We start from the raw sequence: 19,767 nt of genomic DNA, 5'->3' as shown, positions 1-19,767 counted from the left end.
CTTCATTGCAACTGCTCTTTAAAAAAAGAAAAAGGAAAACATTTAATGAAGATGTATTTCTTTCAGTATTCATCAAGTCTTATTGATGTCCCCACGTTCAGCACCTTGAATTATTTCCTGCTTAAACATCTCCTTCAGGTGTGGATGCGGATAACCCTGACAGGGGAGCCAGCGCATGAGAAATACTGAGCGACGACTAACTTTTATTCTAGGGATGCACCGATACTCCAAAAGGTGTAAAGCAGAATCTGAGTTTATTCACAAAACAAAACGAGGTTAACAAAAGGCGCGGCTGAGCCGGATATCAAAACGAGACTGTGGGAACAAAACCATGAATATAACTGTGACTAGAAAACAAAACAAAACAAAACAAAAGACTTGACATGAGGGGTGAAAATCAGGGAAAAAGATCTCACCAAAAGACAGGGGAGCCTGGAAACTAAATAGGGAACTGGGTGATTGTGAATGAGTGCAGCTGGGGACAATGAACAGGTGATGTGAGTGAGCTAATGAGCAAACAAAAACTGTGGGAAAGACAATGGCAAACTAAATACAAGACATGACAACCTAAAACATAATAAAACATAAAACTAAAAACAGTGGGAAAACCCCATGGGCGTGACACCGATACCATGAACCGATGCCAATTTATTGCATGAAGCCCGCGATCAGAGGGTGGCCTGTCATTTTTGTTGTATTTTTTTTAGATTGGCGGCTAGGGGAGATTTCCGAGCTAATCAGGAACACTGTGGTTGTGTCTTCCAATTCATTGCATTTTGTTTGTGGTAGAAGTATCGGCATCGGTACTCGGTATCGGCAAGTACTCAGATCCAAGTATCGGTATCGTATCGGTTTGAAAAAAAGTGGTATCGGTGCATCCCTAATTTATTCACATAATGTCGTCTGACTAAATAGAGGAAGACTTTTCATGACCTACCGGGGATCTTTTTAACACTTAATAGACTGAAAGGTTGTTTCATAAATGCATCGTAATGTCGTATGTTCTACATAACCGATCTAAACTTCAGATGGGAGCAGAGAGTAGAGGATTTTCTAGCTTGTTCATATTTGAATTGATTCTCATTGAGTCATATGCAGATGCAGGGATGTCACAAGAAAAAAAACTTTGTTTAAATCCAAGTGATGAGCAGGTGTGTGTGCCTATTTGTTTAAGTACTGAATCAGACTGAAGACACACGATGCGTGTGTGATTGCCACCATTCAAACCACTTTAATGTGAGGTTGTGTGATCTGTGCTGACAGTTCTTCATGTATTAATCAGCTCTGCCTGTCCAATCCACACAGTTATATGATGTATTATAGGCCATCTCAGGATAAAAACAAGATTTCAGAGCCTCACACATCAAAATCCCAAGAGCGCCGTCACTTCCGCCTGAATCGAAAGAAATCTAAGAAATGGCAAAAAAAAAACTTTTTCTAAGGTTTACTTTCACACTTTCTGAATCACAGGTTTAAACAATAAGTTGTGTTTAGCTGCATTGTTACATTTTCCAATGAATCAAATTCTGATCATCACTTTTAAAAGGCACACTGCTTGTGTCGACACGTCCACACGATGTGCCGTCCATTTAGTTTCCCAGATGCAGGCTTTCAGAGCTTTATCATCATTTGGTTTTGATGAAACTTTTCTGCTCTCTTGTTTGAGTCCTTTTCCTTTGATTTGCATCTTAATAAGTGACCATTTTTATTGTTCATCTAACTTTTTTTTTCATTAGCGTTATTTCATTTTCATGGTAATACTTAGAATATTGCGCTTATTCATGTGCAAAAGAGGCCTTGTGATGGAGATGTGCTGATGCATACAAAGAGCTCATCCACAGTGTGACCTCAGCTGGGTTATGAACACAATGTGCATTCAAACGCACTCAAGGACTTTCTCTTTCTGGTTTTCACCTGGAGCCTCGCGCTAGTTTGCTTTCATCTCTGTCTTTGTGTCTAGACAGAGCTGACAGAGAAGCACGGGGGTTTGTAAATCATCTGCAGTCACAGGCAGCTGTACAAAGCCCGGCCTGTTGTGAGAGAAGTTTTGAGTTTGCTTAATTACCTTTTCTCTCCACAGACCCACACATTATTTTCCCTGCTCGGACTTAGTCATGCTTATGTGACCAGTATTGGAAAACTTGTGGGGGTGGTGGCATTGAAGGAGGTAAGCATATTAACTTCAGCCTGTGTTTATTGTCTTCCTTTCTAAACACGAACCACAATAAGAAGCTCTTTTTGCCTGCAGCTTTTGTCAGATTACTGTGGCTATGTTTGCTCAAACTTCCACATCTTCTGTAATTAGGAACTGTTGGTAAGTAGAAGACTTTGTTATTCTCCTGATTGCAGCCGACCTGGGGAAACTTTTCCAACTAACTCAGAAGGAATTTTCTTTTTGCTGCCTTGTCTTTGCGTTTAATCATTTTGCTCAATTTTATTGGCTTTTTCCCCACAAACGTAACGTGGTCAGTTTATTTGCTCCAGGTAAGTGGGCAGCCGGCCAAAGTTTGTTTGAATTTTCATCTTTCCTCTTTTCAAGTCTTTCTTTCTCATTCTTTTACCCGGAACTTGCTTTCTTGTTCTTTATCTTTCTTTTTTTTTTTTCCCTTTCATGATTTTCTTTCCATCAACCTTTTCTTCCACATTCAGCTCCAGAAGGCCATTGAGGGCTCCACACGATCAGGTGTCCGGCTCCGCCCCCCTCTGGCCAGCTTTCGGGACATCATTAACCACAAGTCTGTTCCTAAACCTCCGCCTCCTGCCTCTGCTGCTCCTTCCTCTCCTTCCTCTCCATACTCCACCTCCCCTCATTCACCTCAAATTGTCGCAGAGGTTCCCCCAACCTCATCCCCAGACAACAGCCACCACCGCCACCACCACCACCATCATCAGCACGAGCATGAAACAGAGGTATGGATTGAGGGTCTGGCAAGGGAGGTGGAGGTTAGCACCAGCTGCACTTCAGGCAGCAGCATCCCAACGGATAAAAGTTGCAGCTCCAGCAGCATCCTCACGCTACCTCCCTCTTCCACTCCTCCCCCTGTTCCTCCTCCTTCCACTTCTCCTCCTACTCCTCCTCCTCCTCCTTCCTCTGCCATCCCTCTCTCCACCCTTCGGCCTGCACAGGGACTCCTTGAGGTGAATGAAGACAGCGACGATGAACCAATGGTCTAGCTTACCCAAGATACCTTGGTTCTGTTTTTTATAATGGAAGACTTTTTTAAAAGTGTGAGTTTTTTTCTTGTGTTCTTAAATTGTTGCTCGTGCCTGTGGACGTCCATGGACCTTCTTTTTATTATGCTGTTACAGATTCTTCAAGAAGCTAAACGCCAACCAAGCACCAAACAGCTTGGTTGGTGTTTAAAAACCCACTCTCATCTCCACTCTGCCCGACCCAACCTCTGTCCCGTTGAAGGTTTTTTTTTATATACTTGTTCTGTTTCACTTTGCATTTAGTTTTTCTCATTTACAGTCTGAAGCGTTTAACCTGTGCCTGAAACCCAACACTGAGGCCGCTGCTGTTTTAAAGCCCAACACAGCATTAGCAGAATTTTGGAATCCCAAAACCTATTTGTGTGTACATCTCCATGTAAGTGAGAAGCTCCTGAAGGCCTGATAACCTTCCTTATTAGCAGCTGAGCTTAACAAAAAAATTGAACAAAAATGTAACAAAAAAACAAGAAGCCATGGAAGAAATCCATTATGAAATACTCTTGTTTTCTTTATTTATCCTTCGCAGCTGTGTTGAAAAGTAAGCAAACCTTTTGCTGCTTTACCTGATTGTTTGTATCTTTAAAAAAAGGTTTTATCAAATGAGAGCAAGAGCTGTAGATTTCTTTCCTCTCGACATGGCAAAAGATCATCTGTGCAGCAGTGAAGTAATGTAGCTGCTCCGCTCCCTGTGGAAGATTGTCCAAAGCCCCACAGCAACCTTCAAACTGTGTGCTGACCTTGTGGGTGCAGCCTCAGAGCTCATCTCATCATGCTTGAGTTGATAAATGAGGCAGCTAAAGGCGGCCGACAAAACAAAGCCTGTCTACGCAGACCCTATATTTCCTGGAAGGATGCCTTCCAGATTCACTCGTAATCATTCATCACGACGACTTCAAATAATGCTTTGAATAAGAATCATGACGATCATGTCACGTAGACAGAATCCCACATCTGCAGCAGCTTTAACATGCTGATGGCTAACGTTTCTAACAGTGAACGACGGCTGACATTTTGTCACGTAACGTCTGTATTTATGTTTGTGTCTGTGTGTCGGATCTGTCACTGAATGCTTTAAATGAACTCATTTCATCAGCACATCTGTTTAACAGGGACCTTGTATTTACACACAACAATTAGTTTCAGTAGACTTAACCCCCGAAACATCCGACTGACACAGTAAGGTAAAAGTAGATCCTGGAGATTCAATGTGTTTTGCTCACACGATTGTTAAAGAGATCTGATCTCGCTCCACTCTGTCATGTTGTTGCACGCTCAGTGTCAGTTTTCTTCAACACCATGCTCTCTGTCATGTTTGTTTCTTTTCCTTTACTAGCTTTCCCCCCTGACATGAGGTCCCCTGACCCCATCTCTTTTGCTGTAGCTTTTCACTAACCAACTGCTCCACATTGATTGCATGAGAATATAAAGCGTGCTTGATGCTCGGTTCAGACTTGGACTTGTCAGCAATTGTCTAAAATCGCGTCTTTGAAGTGTGCACAATTAGCAATCGTTAACATCGTCGCCATAAAACTAATATTTGCCTCAGATTTGGGACATTTGTCTGCAATGTTAAAATCAGGCTGAAAATCTTGTAGAATGAACTTTGGCTTCAGTTGACTTTTATTGTAGGTGCACAACTTAAGCGCGACCACGGAGCTGCGGTGACTGTTTGAGTAGCGGGGCACGTTGGAAACGTGACGAGACTTCTTTTTTCCTCCGTTGCTATGACACAAAATTAAATTAGCTTCAAAAGTGAGATTTTATCACAGAGCTGGATAAGGTGAGCGTCATCTGGCGTCTCCTCTCAGATCATGATGTGGAACAGAGGTTCCTCTTATTACAACATCAGTCAAAGTAAAACTGGGGGGCAAGGAAGCAGAAAACGTCCAAAATGAAGAATAACTGCAGACAGACATTTACATATTTATACATACATGGCAATCAACTATGACTGTACTAGGTCATGAACATGGACTAAAGTGAAATAGTCGTGTTTAAAACCTTAAAAGATATGTGGAGAGTTGGAGTTTGGTGTTATTTCTTACTGAGTTCAGCACAATAAGCAAAACCTTAACATTTCACAGGCAGCCTTAATGTAAAACATGTCAAGTTAATGGAACTTACTCCTCACCAAACCAAATATTTGATTGAAACATTTCTTACCCGTAAAATCTATCATATTTTTGGTAATGAGTGGAAGATGCTGACTTGAAACGTTATTAGATATGCGAGCCAGCTCCATGACTGATTTGATTGCATTTCTTACATTTATTTTGTCCTTCTGATGCATCTTTTCCTTTCCACTGATCGTCCATCTCCTCCTACAATGTTCTTATGTCTTCATTTGTGTCCTGGAGTCAGTTTCTCAGGTGCTGCCTTATAAGTCTTTAAACCTGTCAATTTAACAAGAAGCTTTTGTATGTTTGAATTAAATTTTTTTCTGTTTCTTAAGGAGGGGGGTGGTGGTCTTTTCAGGTCTTTTGTCTGTCTATATATTCATTTGTTTATATCCTTATTTATTTATTCATGTTTTAATAGTCAAATGCCATCTCTAAATGTATAAAACTGTGAACAAAGTAGCTGAATAAAGGTTTGTGCTAAATGTTTGAATGTGACTTGTATTTGTCCGGTTCAGGCTTGTTTTAAAAGCAGATCATGACGATGGAGGGACCCAGAGAAAGATCTTCCCTCTTTGCTCAGTCACATGGTCCAGCAGCTGATCTCAGTCGAGGTACGGCAGAAAATACAGATTGATCACATGACACTTCAGCTGTATTAGGTTCAAATCTGTCCATGCTATGAGTTTTATTTGCTTTACTGTTTTCTTGTTACAATCGAAGCAACCTCTCATTCTGGAGCTCGCCCGACCGCCGCAGTCCCCCGCTGCATGCCGTGTCTTCTCAGCTGTCTCCCACTCCATGGTGGAAACACGAGGAAGTGTTGTCGGGGGGTTTTTAATGTTGCCACAGACCATAACTGCTGTGAAACAATCAGATTGTTTGCTCTCATTTAACTTGCTTTTCTTGCCACAATCTGAGCTCCTGAAATGAATGTTGTGTTAAGAGTAACAGCAATATTCCTGTAGTAACACTTAAAGTTAATTGAGTTAATGAGCTATTGTTGATATTAAATCGGAGATGGCTGAGGTGTAAATTAACGCTGGGAATACTCCACCAGTTCTAAATGTTAAGCTCTGGAGGCCCCAGACCAAAGGTTCTGGGTAGTCCTAAAAGAACTACCTCCCTACCAGGGCTTTTTAAGAGGTTGAAATTTCTCTTTATAGGTTCATGACCCCGGTTCTTGGGAGAGGTTCCTGCGGTGGAAATGCTGCTTTAGTTTTGTGTCCTGTCGATCATCCAAGCTTGGCTTGTGTTCTCGACCTTTAGAACTACTTACAGAATCAGATCTGAAGAAGAGGACAAACAAAGGACAAATGATTATCGTAGAAATGAGGGGCAACTGGGTCTTGATCACTAAAGTGTAAGAGAGAATCGTCCTCTCCAGCAGCTGTCGCTGGACGCGTCTCTTAATTCCCCTTTTCCAGACTGACAGAGTTGTAAAATACACATTACCTCTCTTACACATCTGCCTATTTAAATATATATATATATATATATATATATATATTTTAGATGACAGTTTGTTTGACTGTTTTATTATAAAGGCTTTGTTAGAAACAGGAATTTAACAAGGTAAGATGAAGCAGGAAGAGCTGGCTCGAGCATTATCTCAGCAAACACACGCGTGCACTCATAGATTTACTCCAAAGTGGTCAATGTGTGCCCTTGAGAATGTTCCTGTTCCTCGCTGCTTTAAAAAGGTGGTTTTCCAGTCGATACTTGAGGCTTAGAATTGGTTGTGGTTAAGTCTAGTGGTTAAGAAAATGTGCTATCTTAGTGAAGATAAGATAAGAAAAGCACCAAGAGGAATTCATTTCCCAGAATATATATATATTTCACACACAAACAAAGCTTTTACATTCATACAAACATACATACAGTCTTACATTCATACAAATACATTTCACTTTTTTGGATTTTTCCCTTTTTATTATAAAAGGCAATTTGTTATGTTATTACTTGGTATACTGCGTTATACTGTTAGGGCTAGGTCACTGTTAAAAAGCATGCGCTTTCTTTTGGTTGTGGTCAGATCCTGTGTTTGTAAATAACTCAAAGAGCCAGCCTCAGGTCCCTCTGAGCTGTGCGTCTGTCACATGAGGATACTGTGGATCTCAGCCTTGTGTCAGTCTAACCAAAACACCTTTATTAGCAAATCAGCTCCCAAACCAGGTACGTCTGGCCCTGCATATTTCTGAGGCTCCACGCAGTATGAAGCATGCACTCTGAATTATTTACCGACCCACTTTGTCTCCATATCTGTTGTATTGCACAGAGTTTTATGATGGGCCTTTCATCATCCTTGCGTCCTACCTTTTTTTATTCCTGTGTTTGTTTTTGAGAAAATTCACATCCATCCCTTTGACCCATTTGGCTTACAGTTCTGGGCTGTCGGGTCCACTTGGTCCAAACATTTGTCAGTCCATTTACACATTGCTTGTTTCAGCAGTCACTGAACTCAAATCCTTCATCTTCTTTAAATTCAGTTTGTTCATCGTCTTGTCGTGTTCCACATTTCTCATAATAAATTGAAAAGACGGGAGGGGGGTTGTTGGCACCTAGTTTGTGTACTTTACATATCCCACGATTCCAGCTTAAAAGTTGTCTCACATTTCTTGGACTCAAAGGGGGTAAATATTTGAGAGGAGGAGGGGGTGGGATAATAGCTTGATTGATTATTGAAGTATTTATATCCAGCCTTTGTCAGTCTTGTTGTGGCTATATGACTCAGTTGGTCGCAACTATGACAATAGAACCCTCCTCCCCCTCCTCGTCTTTCTCTTCCAACGATTGGACGACGCACGGCGTGACGTCAAACGGTTTCCTCCCTGCAATCGATTCGGCGGTCTGTGCCGGGAGCCCTGGGCTTGAACCTCTGGTTGAGGGGCCCTCCTCCCTCAGCGGGGACGGTGTCAGAGAGTACGGCTCTGGCTCCAAGGTTAATGTTACGTCCTCGACCTGTAAAAATAGGAAATTGAGTTTTTAAACGATCATTTGTGATGCTAAAGTTGTGACATTTACAGGTGAGTGAGGCTTTATTCTCATCTTAATAAAAGAAGCGTTTTTATGACGCTTGCAGGACCCAATACAACAAAAGGTTGAGATGCTGTGTTAAATTTAGATTAAAAACAGAATGCAATTATTTACAAACCTCTTGAACCAATATTTTATTCATAATAGAACATGGAAAACATACCAAATGTCATCAGTGAATTTTTGAGACAAGCTGCTGCCAGCAACTTTCACATTAGCAAATATTTTTCATGAAACAGTAAAATGTCCCACTTTCAACATTTATTGCTAAATATTGGTTTAGATATTTAATATATTGGTTTAAGGTTTGCAAATCATTGCATTCTGGTTTTATTTCCATTTTCCATGGCGCCTCAACTTTTTTATGATTGTAATTGTAACAGAAACCAACAATAAAACGGCTCCTGTTGAGATAAAAACTCTAGCTTTCAGGAAAATGTTTCGGGTTTCTGACTCGCCCTCGTCAGCTCCGCCTCGTCAGCTCCATGTTGCTCAGGGACCCCTTCAGACTCGAGTTCTGGCTCTTCTCCAACAGTCTCCACCAGCCCTCCAGTCATGTCAGCCATCTGTGCACTCAGCTGCCCAGCTACGTCCACCTGGAAGCATTAAAGGTTACTGATTGAATGTCTTTTGTTTTTCTGCTGCACTGAATGAAATTCAACAGGTCGCTATCATTTTTTACATGTTTATATTAATCCTAAATAGACATCAGACCCCGATTTTAAAAAAAAAACAACAGGAAAAAGAATAACCCAACAGTTGAGAAAGAAAGCAGTTTATGAGCTTTCCTGTCCGGACCTAGCTTGTGTTTTTTTCCTGTGCAGGACATCAACACTTCAGAGGGTGCAACAGTGACAGATACTGAATCCCAATGCCAGGAGTTGAAAACTTGCAAACTTAGTGACATGCCGCTGTGGCAACCAGGCTTATTTACCCATGACTTTTTTCAAAATTCATCAAATCCACTTCAGGCTGTCATGCAGACTTTTGGGAGTACGCCATGCAGACCTTTAGCCTGTCTCCTACCTTGAAGACTCCCCTGGCAGTTCATCATTCACTGCACTACAGATGTGTGTTAAATAGGCCTGCTGAACATAAACAAAGCCAAATCCATAAGACAAAAGATTAGTAGATACCAATGTCAACTTGAATGAATAACACAGAAACAGGTTGATCCTGTGTAAAGAATGCTCATGCATTCTATTAACCTTTGATATGTTGGATCAAACAATGTAAACCTCAGCTTCACATTATAGAAAACATGCTGTTGTGGGTGAGAGGATTGTGTTGTCTCAGTCACTGTGTGACGGGGACTAAAGACAGATCCTATCCTTGTGACTCCATATGCAGTCACGCATCCCTGTGTCCTTGTATACTGTCATAGCTGTTCTGTTAGAACAGATTAAACCATCGTGTGCGCAAGGACTGTAATCTGATCATTTGGATTCAGCAGGCGAATGTCTACCTGATGTGCCTCAACCTGTGCAGACCCCCACAGGTCAGCTAGCCGAGGGTGAGTGGGAGGACCGAGGCTGTGGATGGTGCTGTTGGGAGTGGCTTGGAGGGAATGGGACGCACTGTGTAGCTTGTGCTCCATGGACTGTAGACAAAGAGAGAAGATTGATGCTTGAGAATTTTGGTTGTTGATGTAACTCACTGAGTTCAGGAGGTGGCCACATTTTATTCCGTAATAAAAAAAAAAACAGTTTTTTGTTCTGAAACAAAACGATTTCCAACCAGCTGTAAATGTAAGACACCAACAACACTCAGCCCCTATTATTTTTAGCTGAGTACGCTACTTGTCCCAGCATGCCCCAGAGGCTAAAGCAGGAGGAGTATCGTCATCTATTTTTTTGTTTTTTGTTTTTTTCAATCCTTTCAAGTTTTGTTTCTACTTTAAAGTCCTCTTTAGACCATAAATCAGCGATAACTCTGCAGGGAACGGCTCAGGAGTGCCTCAGGCTCATATGCATTGGGGGATGCAAAGAAAACTGACTGACTTGGAGGTTTCGTTATAAATCTGATGCCATACTCCTAATAATGTATAATGTCATACATTCAGTTCTTCTCAAGTGAAGCCATATAATGCACAGAATGAAGCTAACAAGCTCATTTCCATTGTGGTTTCGGATCAGCACACCTCTTCTGAGGAACAGTCCCTGACCTTTTTAAAGTTAATATTTCATAGCTCACGGTTATTTAATGAGCTCTGAGAGTGCACCAAGGCAGAAGCCAAAAAAGTCTGCGGGTCTCATGCTCCATCGTGACTCACTTCATTTGCAGAGAATCCTCAAGCAGTCTGAGAGCTGACAGTCCGCAGCTGATTAACAGCAACAAAATGCACAGGAACTCGAAAACAGAGCATCAAAAACCTTAAAAAATGTTTTTTGTTAGCAGATCCTGATGTGTTAGAAGCAGGGACATGACGTGTCTGTGTTCAGAGAAACACAGCACACCCCATGAAGAACTGTGTAACCTGTTGTGTTGTTATACCCAGGGTTAAAGCGAGCCTTGAGTGAGGGTTGCTCCCCAGCAGTGTCCGTTTGCTGTTTTGAATCGGTGTCTGCAGCAGATGTGGGCTGCCTGGATTCACACACCACAAGCTGCTGCTGGCCTTGTAGTCAATTTCATCACACAGGCAAACACTGGATTATAACTAAACTTGGCAGAATAGATAGCAGTAGGACACAATTAGTACAGCAAATGTTGGAGATGCGAATCATAAGTAGGGCTGTAGCGATACACCAATCTCACGATACGATATTCAGCCAACGATACGATTCGATACACTTACATAATTTTCTGGGGGAAAAAAGGGACCGTGTGATTTGACATGAATCATCGCTGATTGGACTGGTGGTCCAACCTTTGAACCGGAAGGACAACACAGCCGGACAAATAGAAACAAACGAACATGTCACAAACGTGAGAGCTGTGCACTTTATACAACTTTTTTATGAACTAATTTATCACTGTTTTGTATAATGTGACCCCCTGGCATTGTATTGTATTATATTAATGTTCTGTGTTTTCACTAATTGTAACATCTGACTTTTCAATAAAGTTTGCTTTAAAAAAAAAAAATTTGAAATTGAAAAAAAAAAAAGAAGAGCGGTTGAAAAATCGATACTTTATCGGGAACGAAATATCGATATAAATCGCAGTATCGATAAAATTGCTCAGCCCTAATCATAAGCACTGTTTGTTGCCATCAGGTGCATCTGATGCCGCATTTTATTTGTAAACTACGGAGACGGCAGTAACCGCTCCGTATCTACAACGACTGTAATGCACCACAGACCTGTTGTTGTTGTTGGTACTGCAGAAGCTGTTGCTGCTGGTAATGGTGAAGGTGAAGGTGTTGGAGCTGATGAATTTGACTCTGCTGCTGAAAGGCGAGCTGAGCCTGGTGCTGCTGGATGTAACTGCCTACCGACCCCTCGTACCCATCACCGGGTGTACCCCCTGCTCCGCTGCTGCCACCTGCAACATCCATAAAGCGCTTCGAACAGGTGCTCACAGATGCTCAGAGAAATCTACAACGGACTATAAAAGAGTAATAAATCATCACCGGCAGCCATGATGTAGGAGCCTGCAGCAGGTGAGGCCACGCCTGAGGGCTGGCTGGTGATTGGGTCCCAGGCGTCAGAGGATGACAGGCAGTACAGGCCCTGTGAGACGTAGGTGTGAGGCCAGACATCTGCAGAGGAGTGATGGAGCACCTGGTCTGTTCAGGGACACACATATACAGGCATAAGAGACAGTTGAAATGGATGGTAAAAACAAACAAACAGTTTATTTAAAGGCTTGGCTTCTGGTGTACAAAAAATGGACATATGAATGAGTTAGAAACAGACTTTTCAACGCACAGTTAAATTAAGCCTGAATTGGGCCATTTATGTAGACTTCCCTTCTTATCCCAGTAAACAACCAAACAAGTTTAGCTGGTTTTACGTTTGGTTGAGCAGCTTTTCAGCTCTGTACAGTTTGGTTGTGCCATATGCTTTTATTGGTTCTTTGATTTCACAGAAAAAAAGGAATTATGCCATCCTGTATGGTTATCCTGCAGCAGGAAATATGGAGCACATGCATAGTGTTAATGCCACTTTGAGTCCAACTGAACAAATAAATGCAGGAATAATTCGAATTTTCAGTCGCACCTGGCTCTGTTCATCCAATTTTTAAAAAACTTTTCACTGATTTCAGTTGGATTGATAATTTAACAAAGGTGGGTCTCTTTTAATCTGGCTGAAATACATGGTGGATCATACTGTACACATAGCTCCCAAACTGTTGGCCATGAGCAGCACTAGTGTTGTTGCTGTAATAATTGTTAGAACCGTCTCTCCTGTTCATTTAAACAGCTTCTGGATATAGTGAGATGGGATTCTGTGTAGCCTACCTGAAACCTGTACTGATGAGTCAAACTTTTCTCAGGCTTTGTGTGTCTGCATAGTTATCATTGATTTTCTTGTGGAATGCTGTTTTTCACCTCTCGACTACCACAGTTGAAGCTATAAGTAGCACAGTTGAAATGCTGTTATAAAGCCATACGTTGGGATAAACCTGACCTCACGCAAACTCAACGCACCCTAATCTATTTAATAGCTGTGTGGTTAGTTTGTCTGCTGCACTGTTGTTGTGATAAAGCGGAACCATGGACCATCCAACCGTGTGGAGGAGAAACATCCCCTCAGTCCTGAGTAGTACCTTTTTTAATCGCTGTTGTATTTGTGTGTATGCATGCATGTGTCTGTTGGTGTTAACGCTAAATAAAGCACTGAGCAGAACCCATATGGTGGTGTTAATGAGAGCAGGGCTCTGTCCTTGTGCTAACCTATCGGGTCCCTCAGGGGTTCAGCAGAATCCTGCGTAGCTAAACACCAGTGAAAACTGAAGATTAAACCGTTTACTGTATTACTCTGTGGATAAGTCAACCAGTACATCAGTCAAAGTTTTTGAATAGACGCAGAATAGCCACAGAATTGTTTAGATTTTTTATAAGGTTGCGTGGCTATTTCTGTGAGGTCAGATGGGTTTCTCTAATCTGGCCTGAGTAAACTGCTCTCATCCCTTCTTATCTTACTGTTTTATCCTCAGATGCGCCACTAAACTACTGAGACATCTTAGCACCTGAGGCTCAAAACAACAAATCAGGATGTGTTTGTTTCGCCTTTTGCAAAAGTATGAAAGGTAAATCCTTTTAGCTTCTCTTTTCATGCTGCGTTTCATTGAGATCTTTGGGGCGAATTATTGGAAACGAGCACACGTGAAACCCATCTAATGTTTCAGCAATGACAGGCTGTCATCTGGATTTCGTCGTTGGGAGTTAACTCCCTGTAGGAGTAAGAGGCAGAAACATGCAGCTGTGTTTTTGCCCTCTAAAAGTCCTTCACTGCTGGCAGTTTTTAGTTTGCATCAGTACAGGAACAGAAAACATACGATTACATCTTGCACCACAATAAGAATGCTGTATCCATTATTCCTTAACTGTATTGGGGATTTTATACATGTAGGCCTTAGTTTATTCACACTGAAAAAATACTAACCCCACTCACTTATATTCAACCTGTAGGTGTTTGATATTTAGGTTTATTGCTAGAACCACTCCGAGCTCGGCTTTTGAAGGCAAGTCCAGTCATGCGGAGGATTAAACTGCCATACCTCTGCTGGTGATGCTCTCCTGGTTGACCTCACTCAGGTGAGCAACGCTGCCCTGGTTGGAGCCAGCTCCCATACTCTCACCGTCCATTGAGTTCCAGCCAAACAAAGTCGCCTCAGAGATTGCAAACTGCTGCATTATGCCTGAGGGTGGAGGATGAAAGAGAAGCAGCAGCGCTCATATTAGACAATGCAGCATCTAACAATAACACAAAGATCCCTAATTAGACGTAGTATGTGTAATACAAATCCCAGTCTCCGCTTATCTAACACATACAAATGTAAATTAGTAATAATAACAAAGTGGGTAGAAATAGGAGGTTTTGAGAGCTGCAAAGGAGAGTGTTTATTCCTAGTGGGAGATCAGTTATCCATTGTTGGCACATGGATATATGCTTAGTTCTGCTCAACATTATACAACCTAAAAACAGTATGCTTTTCCACTCTATGATGGACCATCCTAGATGCCTCCAAGCCTAAAGAAGTCCAAGCTGTCGCTGGACAAAGCCTCCTTTTTGATTTATTTATTTTTTGTTGATTTATAGGTGGCATACCCTAATGCTTGACAAATGTTTCCCTGGGTAATTTCTTGCATATGTGATAATATACTATATACTGATTAATGTCAGTTCGAGCCATAAAGATGGTTTGGACTTGTGTCCTTTAGGCAAGACGAAATGCGAAATATCTTCAGGTTATACTGTCTGCAATGAAATAAAAGTAAATGTATGAACATTTTTCCATGGTGTCCACTCTTTTTCTAATTTAGGGTTGCAGATCAGTCAGATCCAGTAAGATTTTGTCACCTTGAGTTAAGAAAATGAGTGCACGAGAGGGTAGAAAATGAATGTTCATTAAAAAAAAAAGTTTGTACCTCCACAGACTTTTTGTAATTTTACAGTGTTACTTATAAACTTGTTGATGTGAGCTGCTGGTTTTATATGTTGTATATTTAAAACCCATGTATTACCTGCAGCAAAGCGAGCCTCCTTCTCGCCGTCACTTAGGTCGCTGTAAAGGTCGTTCTCCAGCCTCCTCTCCTTTTCCCTCTGCAGGTTGGTATGTCCAGCGCCCCCCATTGGCCCTGCAGATGGTTTGCCCCAACTCTGCCACTCAATCATGTGTGCAACACGACCCTGGGCCATGGCAGTGGGCTTGGTCACCTTGTCTTTCATGGAGCGACTTACACCTATAACAAGTATGAGGGCAGCAGACCAGCAATACACACATCCGCACAGACACACCAGACACACACACACAAAAACATTGTCAAAACTACTTCTGGACTATGCTGATTGCACCGCCAACTGAGGCTCGCGGGGGAAGTAGAATGATGATGAGAAACGGTGTAATGCAGGGGATCTTTGAAATACCCGAGATGATAATAGAAGATGTCAGTGGGGTAATAAATCTACTGCCATGTATGAATCCAGGTAGTTATGTGACGAGATACGAAATGATTAGCACAACCTGACACCTATTTTTCTATGAATAAAAACACATTCAGCAGGTAATGATTGTCGGAATGAGTCTGCAAGCACAAACTCCATTTGTCATGCTGAAAATGTAGTCTCTGTTAAAAATGTGTCTCTCCAAAGCAGGTTTTGTGAACAATATTGTTCCTATTTTACTAACTATCTGTTCCACGCATTTAAAGTTTGAAAATACGTTGTAATATTCCCACAGTAGAGCACTGCTGTTGCTGCATTCAAACGTCTCCCAGTGGAGCTAAAAATAACCACGGTGACCATCTACAATAACCTCTTTAATTCCTTTAACATTTCTCACATCTTATTGCTTGCATGCTACCCTAACCTGAGCCATCCAGTGCAAGACGCTCTGTTCAGTATGAGGCTTCCTTGGTTTGGTATGATGTTCATCCCAAGCAGTTCCTGTCAGAATAGTCTAATTAAAGCTGGATAGACACTGTTTTATTCATTTTCATCATGATTCAATCTGCCCTCCTTCATGGTCAGAACCTCCAACTTCTCTGACAACAAAAAGGAGCACATTTTCTACTTGATTTTTATGGTTACGGTTTGTGTAAAGTTTATTTAAACAAGCTTTGTTTCTAATTGCTTTTTTTTTTTAAAAGATCTGAGTTAAAAGAAAATATGATTGATTAATTGAATAATCGGATACATTTATTGTTGAATCTGCTTTATATGCAATGGTGCATGTGACCAACTTACTAATTGACAAGTAATGGGGAGGAGTGATCATGTCAGAGGTGAGGTATGAAATTAGGCACAGCTGCCCGCTAGAATTTGCTGATTTGCACAAAAATATAGCTGACAAATCCATCTGTAAAAATGAAAACAACTCCTCATCTTCTGGTTAATGAGCTTCATTAGATTTTATGAAGTTAAAAACAAATAATCCTTAGGTGGAAACATAGCACTCGGATAGGTTCACAGGCAAATCTCTACCCAATTAAGATGCAGATATGCAATTCAAACCAGGGCCATATACCTTGAGTCAAATGTGAGAAGGGGGAGATCAATTAAGATATTAAATTAAAAATCAAGCAGGCATGAATAAACGCAGACAGAGCTTTGGAAATTGCTCCCCTGTCCACGGGGCAAGTTACAGGCTGAGTTATAAATAGACACAGATCTCTCCTTAGACAAAGAGAGACAATCTCATTTGAAAATCAAACACTCGCTGCTGAGCCTAATTGGGGATGGAAATAGGAATGGAAAATATGGGGATGGTGGATGAGGGAGGGTGTTGGGGTCCTGGCTACTCAAAGGCTAAAATAAATGATAGTGTATTATACACTGTTAAATGACACCAGCACTTGTTTTTAAGTGCACCGGACACAACAGAAACAACAGATTTAACACAAACACTCTAAGGTGCTACATAATACTGAACACAGAGTACTGCTGTTTGAAGCACAAAACACGAGAGCACAAGAGCACCACCGAACACTTGTTGCCACGACACTGCACATAGAGTCAGTACTTCACCACCCAGCAGCACCGCCACATTACAAAAACACGACATTCCCCAACACACCTGTGGAAATGCTTCTGTAGGCAATTAAAGTAAGTAATCTCACTTACTTTAGTTTCTTTGAAATCAAAGATCTGATTGAATTTCCATCAATGACTCTGAAATGTGTCATTGACGTCAACTGTTGAAATCAATGGAAGAAAGGGTTAAGTAGGGAGTGATATAGGAAGGGGCACCCACAGGGGTGGTCATGTTGGTTCCAAGCTCCTCTTCCTCCTGCTGCTCGAGAGCGAAGTTGTCTGCTGAGGCAAGGTTTAGCTTACAAAATCTGGCCATTTCTGGCCAAGTTTAAAAGATAACTTTTGTTTTTTTTCTTCATGTGTGTCACATGATTCTTTAGCCCACAAAGAGTGCAGAAACCAAGTGAAAGTAAAGGTAGAGTGGAGATTTTATAGTATAAAGAGAGGCTGTTGTGGGTGACAAAAGTTTTCAGTTTGTTGACTTAACCGAACTGGAGCATCTATATAGTCTGCTTGTGTTATATTTGAAGTAATTTAGCTAATTGTGTAATTGTTGAACAGGGTTTTGTGGCTTTTTATAGGCTTAGACTACAATGACTAAATGAGGCTGGATATTAAGCTAACTCTGCTGACTGCATCTAAAATGTTCTCTGTTTATTAAGGCATTTGGATTTGGGTTACAAGAAAGAGTGAGACATTTCTGTGGTGGAAAATGCTAAATCAGGTCTGGGTATTGTCCAATGGGCTCAATTGCAGAACAGGAGATTGTCCACAAGAGATGTATTCTAAACACTCCCAAGCGTTGCCCAGTGTCCTCACCACTGTTGCTAGATTCAGATTGAGTTCACTTATTTGTATTTGGGAGTCACAGAACTGTGCGTTTGTTACGTTTGACATTAATTGTCACTTGTTGGGTGGGTTTTATTGCACTTAAATTGACATTAATCCTAAACTATGCCATTAGCCCCTTTGCTGTGCAACATTACATAAGCAGTGCAACAGAATAAAGGAGAGAAATGACTGTAAATGACAGCAATACTTATTAGAAAGGCTCACAGTGAATGCAAACAAAAAAAGTTTGATATTTTTGCCTGTTGTTTCGGAGCACAGCTGCATGGGTGGTTCTAAATAAAAAGAATTATGCTTGATAACTTCAGATTAGCATTGTTTTTCCACCTGATAGGCCTCTTTTGGTCTGGCAGCCTTGTATTGATATCAGTACTACATGTAAGTGGATATATCTGCTGTATTGATTAAAAAAGGGAAAGCTGAGCAGAAAAAAACATCAAGTAACAAGCATTATAAGCCTGCACGGTTGGTGTGAATTCTCCAGATTATTACCTGCTGTGTGTATTGGCACAGGAAACATCGCCCATTACCTGCATGCCGTACTAATCCTGCTGCTCATGTTGCAGCATGTTGCTGCCACTTGAGGGCATTCTTAAAAATATGTGGCTAGCCATTCCTACTTTTGTTGGTCTTTTAGCTGTACAGAAGAAATGCTTTTTGGAGGAAAATTTAAACTACTTGTTAAAATGATCAAGACATTCCAGTCCATTTATAGTTCTCAGTTTTTGTGATGAAACCTGTTGTTTTCATCTTTTTCATTGGTTGAAATTTGACTTAATGCGTAACATTATCTCCAAATGCAACATGTCAGATATTTGGTTAAATATCTTTAATCCTTCATTGAGCGTGGGGTTCGAGCGATGCAGACAGATAAGTTTGTCCAATAATCAAGCCCACTTAATCCTCCAGACATGTGCACTTTCATGTGGTTTTAAAGGCCAACACGGAGCTTTTATTGTTGAGATATTGTTGCCTGATCCAAACTGGTTTGTGGTTTATTGTTGCAGGCAGCTTTACCTTTTTACACCTAGCTAAAGCAGTGAAACTGCATTTGTTCTCCTCTTACAAAATTTTGCAAAAGAAAAAAGAATACTCCATTTGGTGAAGTGGAATGAATTGTTTGGTTGCCTGGCAACCCCAGTGAATAGTAACACATAGCAGATCTCGGTCTGCTTTGTGTTCATCCTTTAATCAAGTTAAACAAATGGTCAAAAAAACATTAGTTTAATGCTCCTAATTATATGATTCCATAAAAAATTAATACTAGTTATTAGAGAAACTTATGTGAGCTATTTTCTCTTATTTATTGTTGTATAAACTATTAATTTTTCGTATAGCAGCTCTTTCTATATTCGGGGTCTGTGTGATGATTATTGTTCAATTAAACCACACGGTGATCATTTAGCTACTGCGCCAAAATGGAGCCAAATAATCATCTGAATAGCACCCAAAAAGAAACCAAAAATAATCTTTTACACGAGAGGTGTAAAGAGGTTGCACCTCTGCCATTGCTCAACAGCAACTTCACCCTCTACTCACTGCGGAGCATGTGGAGGCAACATGGGGGCTGTTTTACCATCTAGCAGTACAGACACACACCTGACACACCTGTCAGAGAGGACTTAGCCAGGGCACCGATCCCGTAGGTGTTGGCAGGCTTCCTCTTGAGACGAGGCAGAATGGAAGTAGTGTCCTCCATGGACAACTGAAGAGAGAGGCGGAGGAGGAGATTTATGGTTGAAGTAAAGAGGGTGAACATAGGAATAAAGATGGGGGGGGGGGAGAGGATATGGTGGCGGGGTGGGGGACAGAAGAGGTTGCAGATAAGAAAAGAGACAGAAAATCAATGTGACAGAGAAAATGACAAAATAGGATGAGAGAGATAAATGTAAGAAAGAGAAAGTGTAATAAAA

General features: G+C 41.2%; 2 protein-coding genes across 5 annotated transcripts in view; one reads left to right on the top strand and one right to left on the bottom strand.

Moving 5' to 3' along the window:
- The window catches only part of LOC142367676 (chloride channel protein 1-like), a 52,217-nt gene extending 46,402 nt beyond the window's left edge, over window positions 1-5,815 (top strand). Inside the window, exons 23-24 of the mRNA XM_075449694.1 lie at window positions 2,081-2,167; window positions 2,650-5,815. Of these exons, the coding sequence (XP_075305809.1) occupies window positions 2,081-2,167; window positions 2,650-3,174 (612 nt within the window). The 3' untranslated portion in view covers window positions 3,175-5,815. The remainder of the gene's footprint in view (window positions 1-2,080; window positions 2,168-2,649) is intronic.
- LOC142367678 (uncharacterized) overlaps window positions 4,361-19,767 on the bottom strand; it is a 69,254-nt gene continuing 53,847 nt past the window's right edge. For 2 of the 4 annotated variants that reach the window (XM_075449699.1, XM_075449701.1), the window contains 8 exons: window positions 19,454-19,559; window positions 14,998-15,216; window positions 14,031-14,171; window positions 11,938-12,093; window positions 11,668-11,849; window positions 9,832-9,966; window positions 8,825-8,962; window positions 4,363-8,291 (listed from right to left, as the gene is read on the bottom strand). In XM_075449699.1, coding sequence (XP_075305814.1) covers window positions 8,061-8,291; window positions 8,825-8,962; window positions 9,832-9,966; window positions 11,668-11,849; window positions 11,938-12,093; window positions 14,031-14,171; window positions 14,998-15,216; window positions 19,454-19,559 — 1,308 coding nt within the window. In that variant the 3' untranslated portion in view covers window positions 4,363-8,060. Of the gene's footprint in view, window positions 8,292-8,824; window positions 8,963-9,831; window positions 9,967-11,667; window positions 11,850-11,937; window positions 12,094-14,030; window positions 14,172-14,997; window positions 15,217-19,453; window positions 19,560-19,767 lie in introns of all 4 variants that reach the window. The other 2 variants (XM_075449700.1, XM_075449702.1) reach the window with 2 other exon arrangements.

Source organism: Odontesthes bonariensis, chromosome 18, assembly GCF_027942865.1.
Source record: "Odontesthes bonariensis isolate fOdoBon6 chromosome 18, fOdoBon6.hap1, whole genome shotgun sequence".
NCBI lineage: Eukaryota > Metazoa > Chordata > Actinopteri > Atheriniformes > Atherinopsidae > Odontesthes > Odontesthes bonariensis.
Note: the sequence above shows the minus strand (reverse complement) of the source record. Positions and strands in the feature narration are given on the sequence as shown.